The sequence below is a fragment of the Hippichthys cyanospilos genome, unplaced genomic scaffold, assembly GCF_059441005.1.
Source record: "Hippichthys cyanospilos isolate Australia breed blue-spotted pipefish unplaced genomic scaffold, RoL_Hcya_1.0 HiC_scaffold_74, whole genome shotgun sequence".
Lineage (NCBI taxonomy): Eukaryota > Metazoa > Chordata > Actinopteri > Syngnathiformes > Syngnathidae > Hippichthys > Hippichthys cyanospilos.
In genome coordinates this window covers 44,786-60,229 of record NW_028283430.1, presented here as the reverse complement: position 1 = coordinate 60,229, position 15,444 = coordinate 44,786, and the positions used below count along the sequence as shown (strand labels likewise).

At 38.8% G+C, this 15,444-nt stretch overlaps 1 protein-coding gene across 1 annotated transcript in view; it reads left to right on the top strand.

The window, feature by feature from the left end:
- The first annotated feature begins 2,405 nt into the window (after positions 1–2,405).
- dnah6 (dynein, axonemal, heavy chain 6) overlaps positions 2,406–15,444 on the top strand; it is a 49,710-nt gene continuing 36,671 nt past the window's right edge. The window contains exons 1-29 of the mRNA XM_088407298.1: positions 2,406–2,463; positions 2,854–2,939; positions 3,221–3,400; positions 3,925–4,281; positions 4,826–4,960; positions 5,058–5,136; positions 5,229–5,301; positions 5,403–5,589; positions 5,676–5,777; positions 5,865–5,972; positions 6,080–6,160; positions 6,235–6,355; positions 6,457–6,608; positions 8,030–8,182; positions 8,280–8,528; positions 8,629–8,757; positions 9,367–9,480; positions 9,586–9,729; positions 9,825–9,977; positions 10,162–10,212; positions 11,118–11,210; positions 11,319–11,438; positions 11,929–12,109; positions 12,207–12,303; positions 12,453–12,678; positions 13,169–13,333; positions 13,853–13,963; positions 14,051–14,176; positions 14,317–14,472. Coding sequence (XP_088263424.1) covers positions 2,406–2,463; positions 2,854–2,939; positions 3,221–3,400; positions 3,925–4,281; positions 4,826–4,960; positions 5,058–5,136; positions 5,229–5,301; positions 5,403–5,589; positions 5,676–5,777; positions 5,865–5,972; positions 6,080–6,160; positions 6,235–6,355; positions 6,457–6,608; positions 8,030–8,182; positions 8,280–8,528; positions 8,629–8,757; positions 9,367–9,480; positions 9,586–9,729; positions 9,825–9,977; positions 10,162–10,212; positions 11,118–11,210; positions 11,319–11,438; positions 11,929–12,109; positions 12,207–12,303; positions 12,453–12,678; positions 13,169–13,333; positions 13,853–13,963; positions 14,051–14,176; positions 14,317–14,472 — 3,987 coding nt within the window. The remainder of the gene's footprint in view (positions 2,464–2,853; positions 2,940–3,220; positions 3,401–3,924; positions 4,282–4,825; positions 4,961–5,057; positions 5,137–5,228; positions 5,302–5,402; positions 5,590–5,675; positions 5,778–5,864; positions 5,973–6,079; positions 6,161–6,234; positions 6,356–6,456; positions 6,609–8,029; positions 8,183–8,279; positions 8,529–8,628; positions 8,758–9,366; positions 9,481–9,585; positions 9,730–9,824; positions 9,978–10,161; positions 10,213–11,117; positions 11,211–11,318; positions 11,439–11,928; positions 12,110–12,206; positions 12,304–12,452; positions 12,679–13,168; positions 13,334–13,852; positions 13,964–14,050; positions 14,177–14,316; positions 14,473–15,444) is intronic.

The following is a 15,444-nucleotide window of genomic DNA, read 5'->3' as shown; positions in this document are numbered from 1 at the left end:
AATAAAAAATAAAAAAAGCTTGGGTCATATTTTCATGATTGCACAAACCTCAGGTTCGCATTCACTTGAACAAGAGAAGTCTCCAGCTTTGCGCACTGCTTTTAAATCAGGATGGCGCCAATTCTTCCGAGGTACATCGGAAATTGGAAAAAATAGTTCAATGTTTACAGCAAACACAAATAGAGGAAGATTGGTTATCACGTCTGCCTCACAATTTCGAGGTTGCAGGTTCGATTCCGGCTCTGGACTCTGTGGTGTGAAGTCTGCATGTTCTCCCTGTGTCCACTGGGTTTTCTCCAAGTACTCTGGTTTCCTTCCACATTCTCAAAAACAGATATTACAATTTTGTTTGCATGCTTATCAAAGTTTCAAAATTTTGGAGGCTTTTAAAAAAATATACATTATGTTCTACCCTCGATGCAATATATGCATCAATATTATTCAGCTTTTCATAGGGGTCCTCTAACCTTGTATGAGTATTTCGCTATTTTTCTGACTAGTGTTGGTGTTTTATACTTGAACTCAAATACTCATCTGTGGTTTCACTCCTTGTTAAAATAGGCCTGTTAATTTGTTTTCAACCTCGCCAGTTGACTGCACTGAACTAAGACTCCAAGAAGGGATGGGAGGCATCTTCAATGAGGGCTCCACTTCCACGTATCCAATATGTTGCTGACACTTACATATGGACGGTCAATATTTGTTGCAATTCATACATGATATTTATGGCATTACCTATGATGATGCAAAAACATTTGGAAGAACACGATAACCACCGTATTAAATCATAATATGTAATATATAATATTAAAATGATTGCACAAATGTGAGGTTTTGTCAACCTAAAAGCATGTGCTTCTGGCATTCAAATGTTGTCTGTCAGTGTCTGTAATAAGTGTCAACTTTCAATCCTCAATGGTCGATATCTGCATGTTTTTAATGTTTGTCCCTCAAACTTGTGGAACATCGAAAACATGTAGTCCCTCAAGGACTGGAGCTTGATACCCCTAAAGGGAAAAAATAAAGTCAACTTGTTTCATTGGCATTTATCTTACAGTGTTACAATTGAAGTTAACGTGTTTTTAAATTAGTATATTTCAGAGTGTAAGATGAACCAGTAGTTGTTTTGCACTAAAAATCTATGTCTTACAAAAGTAGGCTTCTGTACCCCTGATTAACGAGATTGAGTGCACTTTTGTCATTTTCACAGATTAATTCCAATTAACTAAGAGGTTGACAAAAAGTGACGAAAGACTGGAAAAGGTCCTCTCAACTGTCGCCTGTGTTAGGCTGTCTGCAGTGCATGCTGGGAAATCTTGATGTTGCTAGGAGACTGCAAACGTGGGCTGCTTCCTCGACGCCAACGATACTTTCTAAAACGTCAGGTAAGCGATTTAGTCTGACCACTGGTTACGTAGTAGACCTATGTAATCCCCGAAAAAAAAGCGTTCACAATTAAACTTATTTCATATTAAACGCGTTTGACGGTTCTTTATATAAAATGAAGAAAATTCTGTTGAAAGTTTTTTTTTTTTTTTTTTTTTAATTAATTAAGTTCCCAATAATAAAAACGACGTGGCTCCAATAGCGTTGGCTCCAATAATAATAATAATAATAATAATAATAATAATAATAATAATAATAATAATAATAATAATAATAATAATAATAAAAAAAGCTTGGCGATTAATTGGAGTTTGATTAGTGAATTTACTTGGTTACCATGGTTTATAATTCTACAGCCACCCTACAAGAAAATGCTTTTAACCCTGACCAAGTTTTTGCGTGACCGTTGTCTTGAGATCTAGCGTCACCCTCCGGAACATTTTATATCTACGTATCTTTGCATATAAAATGACGAAGGTTTACGATGTATTACGTGTACGGACAAGGTTCACTCAGAAGAATATGCTACTTATAAGATGAAACAGTATATACGGAGCCAGTCTGAACTTATTATAGACATATAAAAACAAACATTGAATTTCAAAAAACTACGACTGTTCTTGCATGCCTGAACTATTACTATAACTATTACATGACATGCCAAAAAAAAATAAGTCGGAATAACACCCTTCGCTTTGTTTTAACTTTGGGGCGAGAGCTAAATAGGGCAACAGTCGTCATGTGCTTCCACTCGCCAACGTCTGAGTAACTTTGTTTTGTTGAGTTCCTTTGGCGTGTTATCTGCGCGTGTATCATTTCATGACTGATGATGTCATTGATATTTGCATCTCTGACGTATGCACAGTTGCAAAACATTGCTGTTCATGAATGGCCGTTTTTGAAAATGTACAAACATCGCGACGGGGTGGTACAATTATGAGTTGAATACAAAGTTAAGTGAGTTGTTTTCTTGCGATCCTGCAATCCAGCGCACGATGAGTGAGGACTTTTTTCCACCGATGGCGTCCACATCTAAAGGTTCTTCCTCTGGACGTAGCGAGAAGGACGATTGCATGGGTAAAAAAGGATGCAGCCACATGTGCATTTAACTATTTTTTTTTACAATTGCAGTGCACGAATACATTCATGGTCAATGTTGACCTTTACAGAAGTGTTCACCTTTTAACAATACACTCCAAAAATCCACCACAATAATCGGAGACATACTGCTTAATGAATTATTCAAGTACTGATCAGTACCGTGTTTGAAATTCCTAATACAGCAAACTACTCATTTTGCAACTACTATATGTGTACTGAATGAGGTGTCCAGTGTTTTAATTGCAGTACTTTTAGTTTTGTTTCTTGTCTTGATGATGAGCAGCAGTATGACCCATAATAGCATTTCATAATTTTCTGGTTCTGTCACTAACCCTATTATCTCCTGCACTCTGCATCTTATTTCAGAACTCGAGCAGCAAAGCCCGCCGCAGCAAAGCCCGCCTCAGCAAAGCCCCACCATGTTACCTCCACTCTATGATAAAGACACACAGGTATGAGCAAACACACCAGTCACCTGAAACTTGATTTCCACTGAGAGGTTTTTCAACTTTGCACACCAGTTCAGGGTTTTACCCCAGCTATTCCCTTGGTCAGCTGGCATGGGCCCCATCAAACACTTATGACCTGTCAGGAGGATAAGCAGTAAAATGAATATCAATGGATTGATGTAATTTTTGTTTTGGGCCTGTGTCATGCTTAACTGATACTGTACACAGATTTATTTATTGTTTTGTTGTTTGTTTTTGTCTTTTGTTTTTGCCTCCGAAAACAGGCTCTGCTGAAGAGACGTTTTAAACGTAAACTGCCAGTTGAGGAGCACCTAAAATCCCAGGAAAAGAGGTATTTCCCAGGCTGGCATTCTCAAGCGGCTTCCTCCCAAGAAAAAGAACCACTGCAGCGGCGCAGCGTGCCATCGCATGTAAAATTGCCTCCTTTGCAACCTAGCACTAAGGTCAGTGACACTCTTGTGTGTGATTTAGAATATGACAATCACATGAATCTCCCATGACAGATGTCCCTCAAAATTGCTGTATCAGGGTAGATACAATTTCCTAATTATTTTGGTATTAATGCTGCCTGAGCTTTTCTTTAAATCTATATACGTTACATCAACCGCAGCAACTGAGCTTTTACAGAATGAAGTTCTTGTAAAATTATTTGCAGGTTTTGCGCACAAAAGGGTGATAGAAAAGAAGAAAAACAATGGTTGCATAATCCACATTATTGTCCCAGTTTTGAGGAATTTTCTGTTATAAAGGCATCCGTGATATTATTCCTAAAGTCAAATATGTATCAGAGCCCTTCAGAAATGCTTTTTTTTAACGACCATTTAAGTACAGCTCCAATGAAATGAGTCCCCATGATAATTAATCTACTCAACCCAAAACAAATGTTACAGACTTAACATTTGACATAATTTTTATCCTTAATAATTATCATGCATTTTGTTCTTGTGCGGTCTCTTCACTCTTTCAGAATCAACCCTCCCTAAATGAAACATCAACCTGTGTGCCTGCGAAAAGACCCTTTTCTCTTAAAAACGACGCAAACCTGGAAACTCCCTCTCAAGTGCGAATTTTTGAACACAGCAAGGATGACTACACCATGGTCAGCAAAGACGGCGTACTGTCGACTTGTCGGGAAAACTTTGACTTTGTAAGCCTTGAGCGCTTTGAGGAGGAATATCAACTCCACCGCAAGCTAGTTCTCATCCCCTTCTTTGCTCGCTTCAAATTATTCAAACCTTTCTTTATTTGGCATAAAAAAGTGTGTGCCAAGAAGATGCGACTGGCTCAAGCAGCTCTCAAGGAGAACTTGTTCATGATCAATCCGGTAAGTAGATAAAATATCTGTGCTTGGTTGTCTGTAAGACAGCAGTGGCAAGAAAAAGGAAGTGATCCGTTTTGAAGACACAGAAATTGTGGTCTGATCTTCAAGTCAAAGTCATTACTTTATACCGTAATGTGTTTAAAAATAGCTAATTGGAGGAAGATTTTCACATCCACGGAATCTTGATAAAATCAATCAGTTTAGAGGTGTGACCTACATAGTTAAGTAGACCGGTAAAAAAATATGTATAACTCAAAGCGAGTGTAAGCGGTTCTGAAAATGGATAGATATTTAAGGTTTGTTCTGCTGTAGAATTGTCGAATGAGCCATGCTTGGCCAAATGAAGGTGTTAAAAGAAGAAAAAGACATGCTGTGATATTCATTCTGACACTTTATTTGTCACAATTCTTTAGATGTAGGTGAAGCGCAGGACACATGATCAAAGTCCCCATTTTTTTTTTTCCATGTCACTATTTGTCAAAATGTATAAAGTGTTTCGAAAGGGGTCAGTTTAGACCATTTTAGGTTTTATACTAATTCTCCCTAGGATCTAAGCCAAGCACTGATCGACGTCTGGAAAATGTGTTACCAAATCAGAACAACAAACTTGTGTCATATTGAGAAGAGGTACACATATACACTCCAGGAATTTCAAGAAGCCCAGCACACACAAGTGAAAGAGGTATATTTGTTTCTTCATAAAAAACGCGATTGTTAATTTAATGTTAATTGTTGTTTCTTTTCCATGATCTTCTACCTAAATTGTTTGCTTCAATTAGTCACTGAGGGACCTGCAGAACTTCCAAGACCTGGTAAAGGAAGTGACACTGTGTTCCTGTAAAAGCTTCCTATCAGATCGTGTGTGCATTTTTATTCTCTTGAGACTTTTGTGCCCAAGTTTATGTAAGTATATATATTTATTTTTTCCATAATTTATCTGTTTGTCACAGATAGCGATAAACTGAGTGAAATCCAGGTTCTGTTAGGGATTAACAGGGGCTTCTTCTGCCAGCGCCTAAACTGGTATTTTTTTTTTTTTTAATTATTTTATTTTCAGTATTGTTTGCAGTATGTTTTCCCCACATGAAATAAGCTCCTCCCTTGTACCACTCACTTCCACACAGCTTCATCCGTCTTGTTGACTATTTGGTGGTCAACACCTTGCACACGTTATTTGTGAATGCAGTGGAGAAGCTGTTGGCTGCGTTCAAAGAGCAAGTTAGTCAAACCCCCAGCCATGATATCATTCAAACCTGGGGCCAGCAACTGGAGACTGAGAGCAACCCTCCCGAGGAAAAGGCTGATCGAAAGGTAAGGAGTTGCTTCTTTATCGCCGCCATTGCTCTTTTTATTATACAGTACTTAATTAAAGGTTTGTTGCATGTGTGTCTTGAAAGGCCGGGGAGTCCGAATCTTCCCAGAACAAACCGATGTTGATGAGTGAACTCGTGCTAGACACAACTGCGCTGTCCTACAAGCCCTCTGAAAAGAACTTTCAGGTCGAATAAAGTTTGGTTCGGCAACCATTTTATACTAAATCACACAATACTCACAAACCAAACCATCCCCCCTTTCGCAACCCACAGGAGACTGTTGCAAAGATCATCATGAAGTACCAGAAAACTGTGATGTCAGTTGAAACGCTAACAGCAGATCGGGATTTCATTTCACTTTTAAGTCACGAGTCTTTTCAGGTGGACAAATAACACTTGTCTCTTTTTATTTCACGCTTGTGGTTGCACTGTTTACATATTGTATTTTAGATACCACTCTGTAATTTGATGTGTCTGTTAACTTTAAGAGTCAATACAAAGATCCTCCCAGTTTGGAATCGGTCATTGAAAATGATGGGTACATTCATACTATCTGCCAAAAAATTAAGGTCAGTTACATTCCGCTTTCGATTTCGTTGGAAGTAACTCTCCAGATGACACACTTTGTGTGTTTTCCGCTCAGGAGTCACTGCAGTTCACATTTGAAGCTGCGCGAGTGTGCGCAAGCATGTTTGAACGTTTTCAGCTGTTTTACAAGGAGAACGAAAGTCTAGATTTGAAAGCTCTACGACAAAAAGACCACGGTACAGGATTACTTGATATACTAATGAATTTCAGTATTAATGTGAAGCAGTCAATGGCTGTCCATGCCACACATGACCAGTAACTATACTTTGTAAAACAGGTTTGGAATTTTTTAGAACATCTTTGGACATGTACCACCATGAGCATGAAGAGGCTGTAGCCCTCCAGCCACAGAGAAATCTTGGCCTCCTCCTTGTAGACAAAACGGAGATGAAAGAGATGCTCATTTCTTCACCCCTACGCTGTCTAAAGGTCAGAACACCGCACAGTCATACTGCACATGCAAAAAATATTACTGACCAATTGTAAAATACTTCTTAAGGTAACACTTCAGCTGTGATATTAGTTTGCATTTCCAATTTTAGCAATTCTTTTAGGAAGTACTGACTTCTAATACACCCCCTACAAATGATCATGCCTCTTCCCATGACTTTTCGGAAGCGACCATTCCAAACCACTGTACATACAGTACAGGCCAAAAGTTTTGGACACACCTCCTTGTTCAATTTATTAAAGTCTTGGCAAAGTAGTCAATCAGAGCCAAATTTGACGATTTTGACGAAAACTAGAATATCAAACATGTTTTCGGTTATTTCACCTTTCTTTTGGTGAATACACAACTCCACATGTGGTCATTCAAAGTTTTGATGCCCCCAGTGAAAATCTACAATGTAAATAGACATTAAAATAAAGAACATATATTGAATGAGAAGTTGTGTCCAAATTTTTTACCTGTACACAAGCATCAATAATAATGTAAAACAAAATGAGGGTCGATTGGCCCCGAAATGCAGACATCTCCTCTACAGCCCAATTCTACTCTTTTCCTTCAAAACATCAAAACGATTAGCCACAGTATGGCACACTAATGAGAGGAATGAGGATGTAATCAGTGTGTACAATTCTGTCAGAATGCTTTACAATGGGTTAGAGTGCTGCTTGCATTCTCCAACCAAAGTGTCAATCAAGCGGTCTCCTCCCATTTATGAGGTGTCCAAGGATGAATTGAAAGATGGCACAACCCTTCAATCACTTTTATTCAGTAATTTATTTGTAAACATAATTTTTATCATCAAACGTATTTTACAAGGAAAAACGTTCCACCGAATGAAGTATCCCTTTGATTGACTGCGGCCAGAAGCGTATACCAACGTTTTTTTTTTTCTGGGATGGCCAAGTTTACCCAAGACCTCACTGGTCAAGGGTGGCTGTGCATGCATGTGCTTCATTTTTATTTTTAAGTGAAAGAACATTGGGATTTTCTAGGAATTTGACAACAATTATACATATCAGTACAGTTACATCACATATTGCACTCGATTTACATATTTGACTACAGCTGTTTCTTAATTATTGTGAGACGTCATTAACTTGATCGTGTCTTCAAATATCAAGCATAGTTCGTAACTAGCTAGCTAATAATTACTATTAGTCAGTGCCGGAGAGGTAATGCTCGGTTTCAAAAAGGTTGGCAATCCTTGGTCAAGGTACACCGCGTGCATGCGCAAATGGCAGCGATATCACAGGTATTATATGTTGCCTTCGGTTGAGGGCTGGCCAAAAAAAGTGGGCGAAATGTGGCAAGGGGCGGTCATGGCCACCCCTGACCAGCATGTGGCTCCGCCTATGACTGTGGCAGTGGCGTAATAGTAATTGTCTGCTTTGTTTTACAGGTCATTAACGAGATACTGACACATCAGGCCAAACAGAAGCTGAATGCTGTCATGGCGGAAGCCGGTGAAGCTCAATTGAACCTAGAACTTAGTCCCACAACTACAACCGAGTTAGCCAGCTACCTCACATTTCTTGATGAGATACCAGAAAGGGTAAGACTTGTCAAAGTGTAAATGCTGATTAACATCCCACAAGATTTTTTTTTTCCCTCCTCTCTTGTAATACTCCGTACTTTTTTTCTGTTTCCAGATGAAAGTGCTGGAGCAGGAACAGGAAACCGTGTGTCAGATGTACAATTTGATCAACATATCCTCACTTCCCGTCACTGCTGACGATATGGCTTTCGCTTCCATGGAACCTTACATGAACTCTTTACACAACATGATCAATGATGCAATGTTTGATAGGTTAAAAATGATGGAAAAATTTTCCAAGCATCTGCAGGTAGACATTAAAGATCTGAACCAAAGAGTCAAGAAAATCAAGGAGAAGTCACAGGTATTTTGAGAAAATACTTGTATTGCCCTCCCTGTTATTTTACATTGAGGTGGTTGCTGAGTTTGGATGGGATCCCTGATACATTTATATCATGGCGTAGGATCCACAAATACTGGAAGTCACTGCTGACTTTTCCCAAGTGCGCCTTCTGCTTGCGGAGCTTCAGATTTCCATAGATGAGCTGCAAGCCCAGGCCTCAACATTTACGTCTTACCAGAAACAGTTCAAGGTAATGTGTTCATCCTCATCTTGGTGATGTATTTGCATTTCTTTTAAAATATCTTTTCTTGACTCTTCACACATTTTTTTCCCCCACGTGCTCCTTTTGTCTTTGTATCTTGTCCTCTTTATTAAGTCAATTTAAGGTCATAGGCAGTCCTCGGGACTTAATTATGATAACGCGTCAAATTGTTTAACAGTACTTTTATGAATGATCACTAACTACAGGAGTCATTTTAATGGTTAGGTTGAAGAAAGTTTTTGCATCATGGCGGTTGCCCCCACTCCGCAATGTCAATTTTCATTTCTGCATTACAAAGTGTTATGCCTTTACTAAAACCACACTGCATCAGATTTACTTCCATTATATGTTTTAGAAATGAAGCCATTGTTGAAGTTTACCCAACCCCTAATCGATAGCTTAAATAATTAACTGATAAGAATGGGTATCAGAAATGCAGTTTGGTTTGGTTTGTATTGGTTCTGCTGAAGCATGAGTCCCGTTACAACTCGAACTAAATCATGTCGTATAATACCTTCACAAGTCATGTTAGTAAATTCTAATCCCCATTTCAATCAACCCACTGCCCTTTTTCTGTGATTGCATTTTTGAATTTAGTTGGAGGTGACCAAATTTGATGACCTAGATGACCTAAAAGCAGAGTTTAGGCTGAAGAAGCTTCTTTGGGACTCTATGGAAGAATGGGACTTATTACAAGACGGATGGGCACAGGTGAGGCACGCTCAAAATATGCGCAGCATGGCGCAGATGTTTGAAACGCTACCAACCTTACTTCTGTTCATTCTCATGTATTTGTCCTGTCTGTTGCAATTTCAGAGCACGCTTGAGAAACTGGACATGGAACAGTTAAACTCACAGGTCAACAAATACACCAAGTACATCAACCAAATGGAGAAAGGCTTGCCCCGTAATAATGTAGTGCCATGTCTCAAGGAAAAGGTTGAACTTATGAGACAGAGGGTGGGTGTGCAGAACATCGTTGGTACAATGTGGACTCGTTTTAAAATGGAGTATTTTCTGTTGATGAATGGTGTCATTTGCATGTTTGTGTTCAGGTGCCCGTGATCACAGATTTGCGTAACCCGTGTATGAAACCAGAACACTGGAGGAACCTGGAATCTATTGTGGGTAGCTCCTTGAGTGTGGAGCTCACTGTGGCTGTTGTGGAGGAACTCAACGTATTCTCCTATGGCGCAGAGATACAGGAGGTCTACCCTAACTTCTCTTTGTTGTTCAACCTTAACATTTATCTTTCAGTAAATGATTGGACAGCTGTATCTGAGCTATCCATACTATATTTAAAATATATGCTGTATATACAGTTTTACTACTGATATTTAAATGTTTGATGTAATTGATGCACACTCAAGAAATAAATATTTTGAGTTTTAGGTGTCAGCTCAGGCTTCAGGGGAGGCATCAGTGGAGACCATTATTAATAAGGTTTGTAAAAGGAGGGTTGATACATGTTTTTTCCACCTCTTATTTGTACAGCACATCTGTCACCTTCTGTTAGGTGAATATATTTTCAATATCTAATTCAATTCCTGTCTGATGAATATTAGTGAACATTTGACGGGCTGTGACAGGGAAAGACAATCCCTCTCCTCAAGAACCGCTATCTTGCATGTTTTCAATGTTTTCCTGTTCCAGTACACCTGATTCAAATGCTCTGTATTTTTGTCAGGCTTCTTCAGAACCTGCTCATGATCTGAGCTGGTTTTGAGACGCACTTTTGTTTTTTGGCTTTCGACTCAGTATGAGACTATTTTTCTATTGTACAGTATTTTTTTTCTATTGTTTTTATTTTTTCATTCATTTATTTCTGGTTTATTTTAGTTGTTTAACTTGTTTTAAAGGGATAGTGTGTGAGATTTAGACCGTTATTCACTACGGCCAGCAGGAGGTGCTGCAGGTGCTGCATTTGTCATTGTCCTTAGCTATAACAAACATGGCCACCTCCGGCCACCCCTCATTTAATATAATTTGATGATAACTAGACCTATGATTATATTTAAAACATACTGTTGGTCATTAAGAACGCATTCATTTACAGGTTTTTGAAGTTTACAATCATTTAATTTATTCCTTTTTAATGAAAAACAGTCTAAATCTTACACACTGTCCCTTTAACATTCTATCGTCACTTTGTTATCGCATGTCCAAATGTGCCCCTTATGCACTAGTATGAGCACTTTGTAGTTGAGGTGAGGTGATCATTTCAATCAGGAGTGTTGGAGCAGGGAAACAAGAGTTGCCTATTTCTGGAATATTTTTTTTCTTTTGTTAATCCGTCAGTAAAAAGCTCCCCCTCAAAGTGAGACGTATTTGATGTGACTGCTTTGTAGGTGGAGGATGTGTGGTGGACCACTACTTTTTCTCTGGTGCAGCACGGTGACTCTAAAGAGGTCTTCATTTTGGGAGGCACAGATGATATCCAAGTAAACTTGAATACAATGTATAAAATACGTTGGAAAAGTGTGATTTTTTTCTTTCTTTTCATTCGTTACCTTTTTTTTTTTTTAATTGTTATTTTTGTCCGTGTTGAGGTACTCTTGGATGACAGTATCATCAATGTGGGCACTGCAGCAACTTCTCGTTATGTTGCTCCCATCAAAGCCAGGGTAGACAAACTCCTGATGAGGCTTCTCCGCTTCAACCAAACTCTGGTAATAATTTCTTGTCTGCTTTCATGAAACCTCCAAATCATCTGTCTACTCTTGCACAAGTATAAATCGTTGTTACATACGAGTGTTTTCACCCGAAAAATACAAGCAAATAAAAGCTAAGGTGTTCATAAAAATGCTATGTTCTGGTGGCATTGGCCCAAAACATGTAACAACTTTTGTTACATGAACGTTTTTCACAAGTCTATAATGGTCAGTTTTTTGTGTGTGTATTAATCGGGAATTAATATTGTATTCATTATTATGTATTAATTATAATGGATGTATTAACTGGAAAAATGTTTAATTTTCTTTGGTCTTCTGAAAAAGGATTTTTTTAGTGGTGCGAGGATCCTGCCTGATGCTAGCACTTTGTAGTCTCTGTTCGACGAGAATGAGAATGAGAACAGGACTGAGGGGAAAAAGTTAATGTTTTTTAAAACCATTGTAAAACAAAAGCACTTGTTTATGGCTACCTCCTGTTTCCGCACAGGATGAGTGGCTGAATTGCCAACGAAATTGGATGTATTTAGAAAGTATTTTCTTGGCCCCGGACATTAAGAGGCAGCTTCCCGCTGAGTCCAAAATGTTTCTTAAAGTGGACAAGTCTTGGAAGGCCATCATGGCTAAGGTTAAAAAGATGCCCAATGCACTTAAAGCGGCCACACAGCCTGGTAAGTAGCCATAGGTGGACACATTGGCAAAATTATACAAGTAATGCATAAGAAATCCATGTTTAAAAGATAATGAAGTTGACATTATCCAACACAGATCTTTTGGAAACGTTCCAAGAAAATAATGTTCTGTTGGAAAAGATACAAAAGTGTCTAGAAGACTACCTGGAGTCCAAGAGAGTTATATTCCCCAGGTATGCATGTTAAGAAATGAATAAAAACTTTAAATTTATTATTCATGATGTCATTATAAACCTCTAGAATCCTGAATGTAATTAAACTAAATATCTCGTGTGAGTTATGCTCTAAATGTTTAATTTACCAGAATGACCGTTCTTTACAGATTCTACTTTTTATCCAATGATGAATTGCTGAAGATTTTGGCACAGACTCGAAACCCACAGGCAGTGCAACCTCACCTGAGAAAATGTTTTGATGCAATTACACACCTTGAGTTTGCCTTGGTCTCTGACCAACAAACTACTGGTACAGCTCCTGTGGAGCCCGGAGAACAGGAGAAGGTTTACACTAAGGACATCTTGAATATGGTTTCCCCTGAAGGAGAGAAGGTCAGCTGTGGTTACGTTGAAGCATTAAAGCCTGTCAGTCGCTTCTTTTATAAAAAAAAATAATGCAGTAGTTGCAGCTAACAAGCTGCAAGGTTGTTCACCCTGGCTGCTTACAGCCAACTGGCCGCCTCTAGCCTAATTACCATAATTACCATAAGTTAGAATAGAATACATCGGATATATGAATGTGCATCTGTATGTCATAACTCGGCTTATGTAGCTGACAGATGCAATCTTCCTCAAATGGTGTCGAAGAAAATGTCTAAGTTACCATTTGTAGGATGCACCCATATTTTTGGCCTTCATTTTTGGAAAAAACTGTGCATCCTATATTTGTGGAATTACAGTAAACGTTTGAGAAAAGGGCAATCTCTTTTTGATGACAGTCGTTGGAGGCAATTTCACCAGGTTCACATCTTACCACAGGACATATCAGTACTGTTTACCACTGTTAAACGTGTTGATATTGTCACTTTGTGTGCAATTGTAGGTGGGTTTAACAAAAGGTCTGAAAGCAAGAGGCAATGTGGAAGACTGGCTTTGCAAGGTGGAGGAGGCCATGTTCAACTCACTCCGACATCTCAGCAAAGCGTCTATTGCCGACTACCAAGTGACGGCAAGGGAGGAATGGGTGGTGTCTGGGTATCCTTCTCAGGTACGCACACACTCACACTCAAACCTAACACAGATCATGTATCTAGTACAGTATTTTCCAGTATTTCACTTTTCTATACCCAAACTCACTGGGCTTTTCGTAAAAATCAAACATACATTCAAACTGTTTTCTTTAGTGATGCAAGGTGAATACTAACCAATGTAGAATTTCATATATGTTTTGTATGAAAAGTGTCCTATTGTTAATCATCCAAATGTAACGTTTTAGTTTGTTGGCTGAATTATGAAACCTGTTTTCTATGACTGCTTACTTTTCCCTATTGCTGTAGTCCTCTGTGTTGTATCCTTCACATTATTCCCGAGGGTGCACCATGATTTGCGGAGTTCACTCTTTGACACTTATTTACTGCATGCCCAATATAATCTCGATCGTATCAGTGCATGTCCTTGGCAATGACAATGCACACTTCTTTCTCAGTCTTATCCTTCTCTTTGTCCTTCTCATCCTTTACTGCCTCCCATTTCCTAGCGACAGTATTTTGTTTTGTTTTCCCATCAGGTGGTGTTGACTATTTCACAGATGATGTGGTGCAGGGATATGGAAGCTTGTTTGGAAGGAGATCATGACCACTTTGCTGCCTTGCAAGAATTTGAATTCACCAACTTTGATGTAAACTAAAATCATTACTCTTCCCGAATTATTAATTGATTGAAAAACAACTACTTGTCAAATATTGAGTGCTCTTCTATTTTACAGAGGTTAAATGCTCTTGCAGCATTGGTCAGAGGCAAACTACCTACTTTGCATCGCAATATTATCACTGCCCTCATCACCATTGACGTACACGCTCGTGATATTGTGACAGATTTAGTCCAACAGAAGGTGATGTATTGTGGCGGATACACACACAATCAAGCATTGTTTTGTATATCTGGCTCTGGGTATAATTGTTTTATGGCCTGTGGCTTTTTGGAGCATGTAATTCATGAGGCCAAGCAGTAACTGGAGCCCTTTTTTCTTAGGTGGACTGCAGGACTAACTTTGAATGGCAGAGACAACTACGCTACTACTGGGATCTTGACATAGACAACTGTATCGCCTGCATGGCCCTGTCCACTTACATTTATGGTTATGAATACCTAGGAGCTTGTCCCAGGCTTGTCATCACTCCGTTGACGGTAATAAGGACTACTGTACATTCTGCTCTCATGTGTAAAACAGGAGGGACACAGGAATTAACACACAAAGCAAAGGCCAAAACGATTCAATTCAATTTAATAGTGGAACCATTTGATTTTGGTTTGATTTATTGGGATTATGATGGCGATTTGATATGGTACGTCTCAGTTTGATAGGGTATGATGCAGTAACATCTCTGTAGTCATTTAAGGAAACTTGTCAGAGCTGTAAATGTGCCATTTCTTTCTTAGATATGTCTCTCCAATGAGACATGATTCTATACGTATCTTTTATGTATTTCAAAGTGAAATCACTTGGTTTGACTTGATGCGGTCACATTTTTTAAATCCATGTTTTTCAACCGCTGTGCCAGTGTGCCGCGAGATATTGTCAGGTGTGCCGCGGGAAATTACCCCCCCCCCCCACACACACACACACACACACACACTTAAGGCATTGACTGTGCCACGGACTAAATCTAAGGCCTTAAATGTGCCGCGGTGATCAAAAGGTTGGAAAACACTGTTTTAAATGAAAATAAGCATTTTCTGATTCACTTATTTTGAAAAATGAGACATTTCTAAAAATAAATTTGTCCGAATTGTTTTGTACTTTCTCACCATGTCTCCTCACATCATGTTGGACAAGGCAGGTATATGGTTTCGTATGATTCCAGCTTTGACCTATCTTCAAGCTGTCTTTTTATATAGGATTTATTCTCCTTACAACTGCAAGCAATTAATTTCCATTTGTTTCATTGACCAGGGTTAGGGTTAGGGGTTAAAATTTTGTGCAGCGTGCATTTCAGTTCATGAAACCATGACTCTGAAACGTAGCGCAATCATTGACCTCCCAGGCATACACAGCTGTTTCTATGACACTGTCTTGTGACACTTTCTTTCTAAACAGTAGCTACTGTATAATAATGCATTATAAATCAGCATGTATGCATGTTTGCTCCCTATGGGACT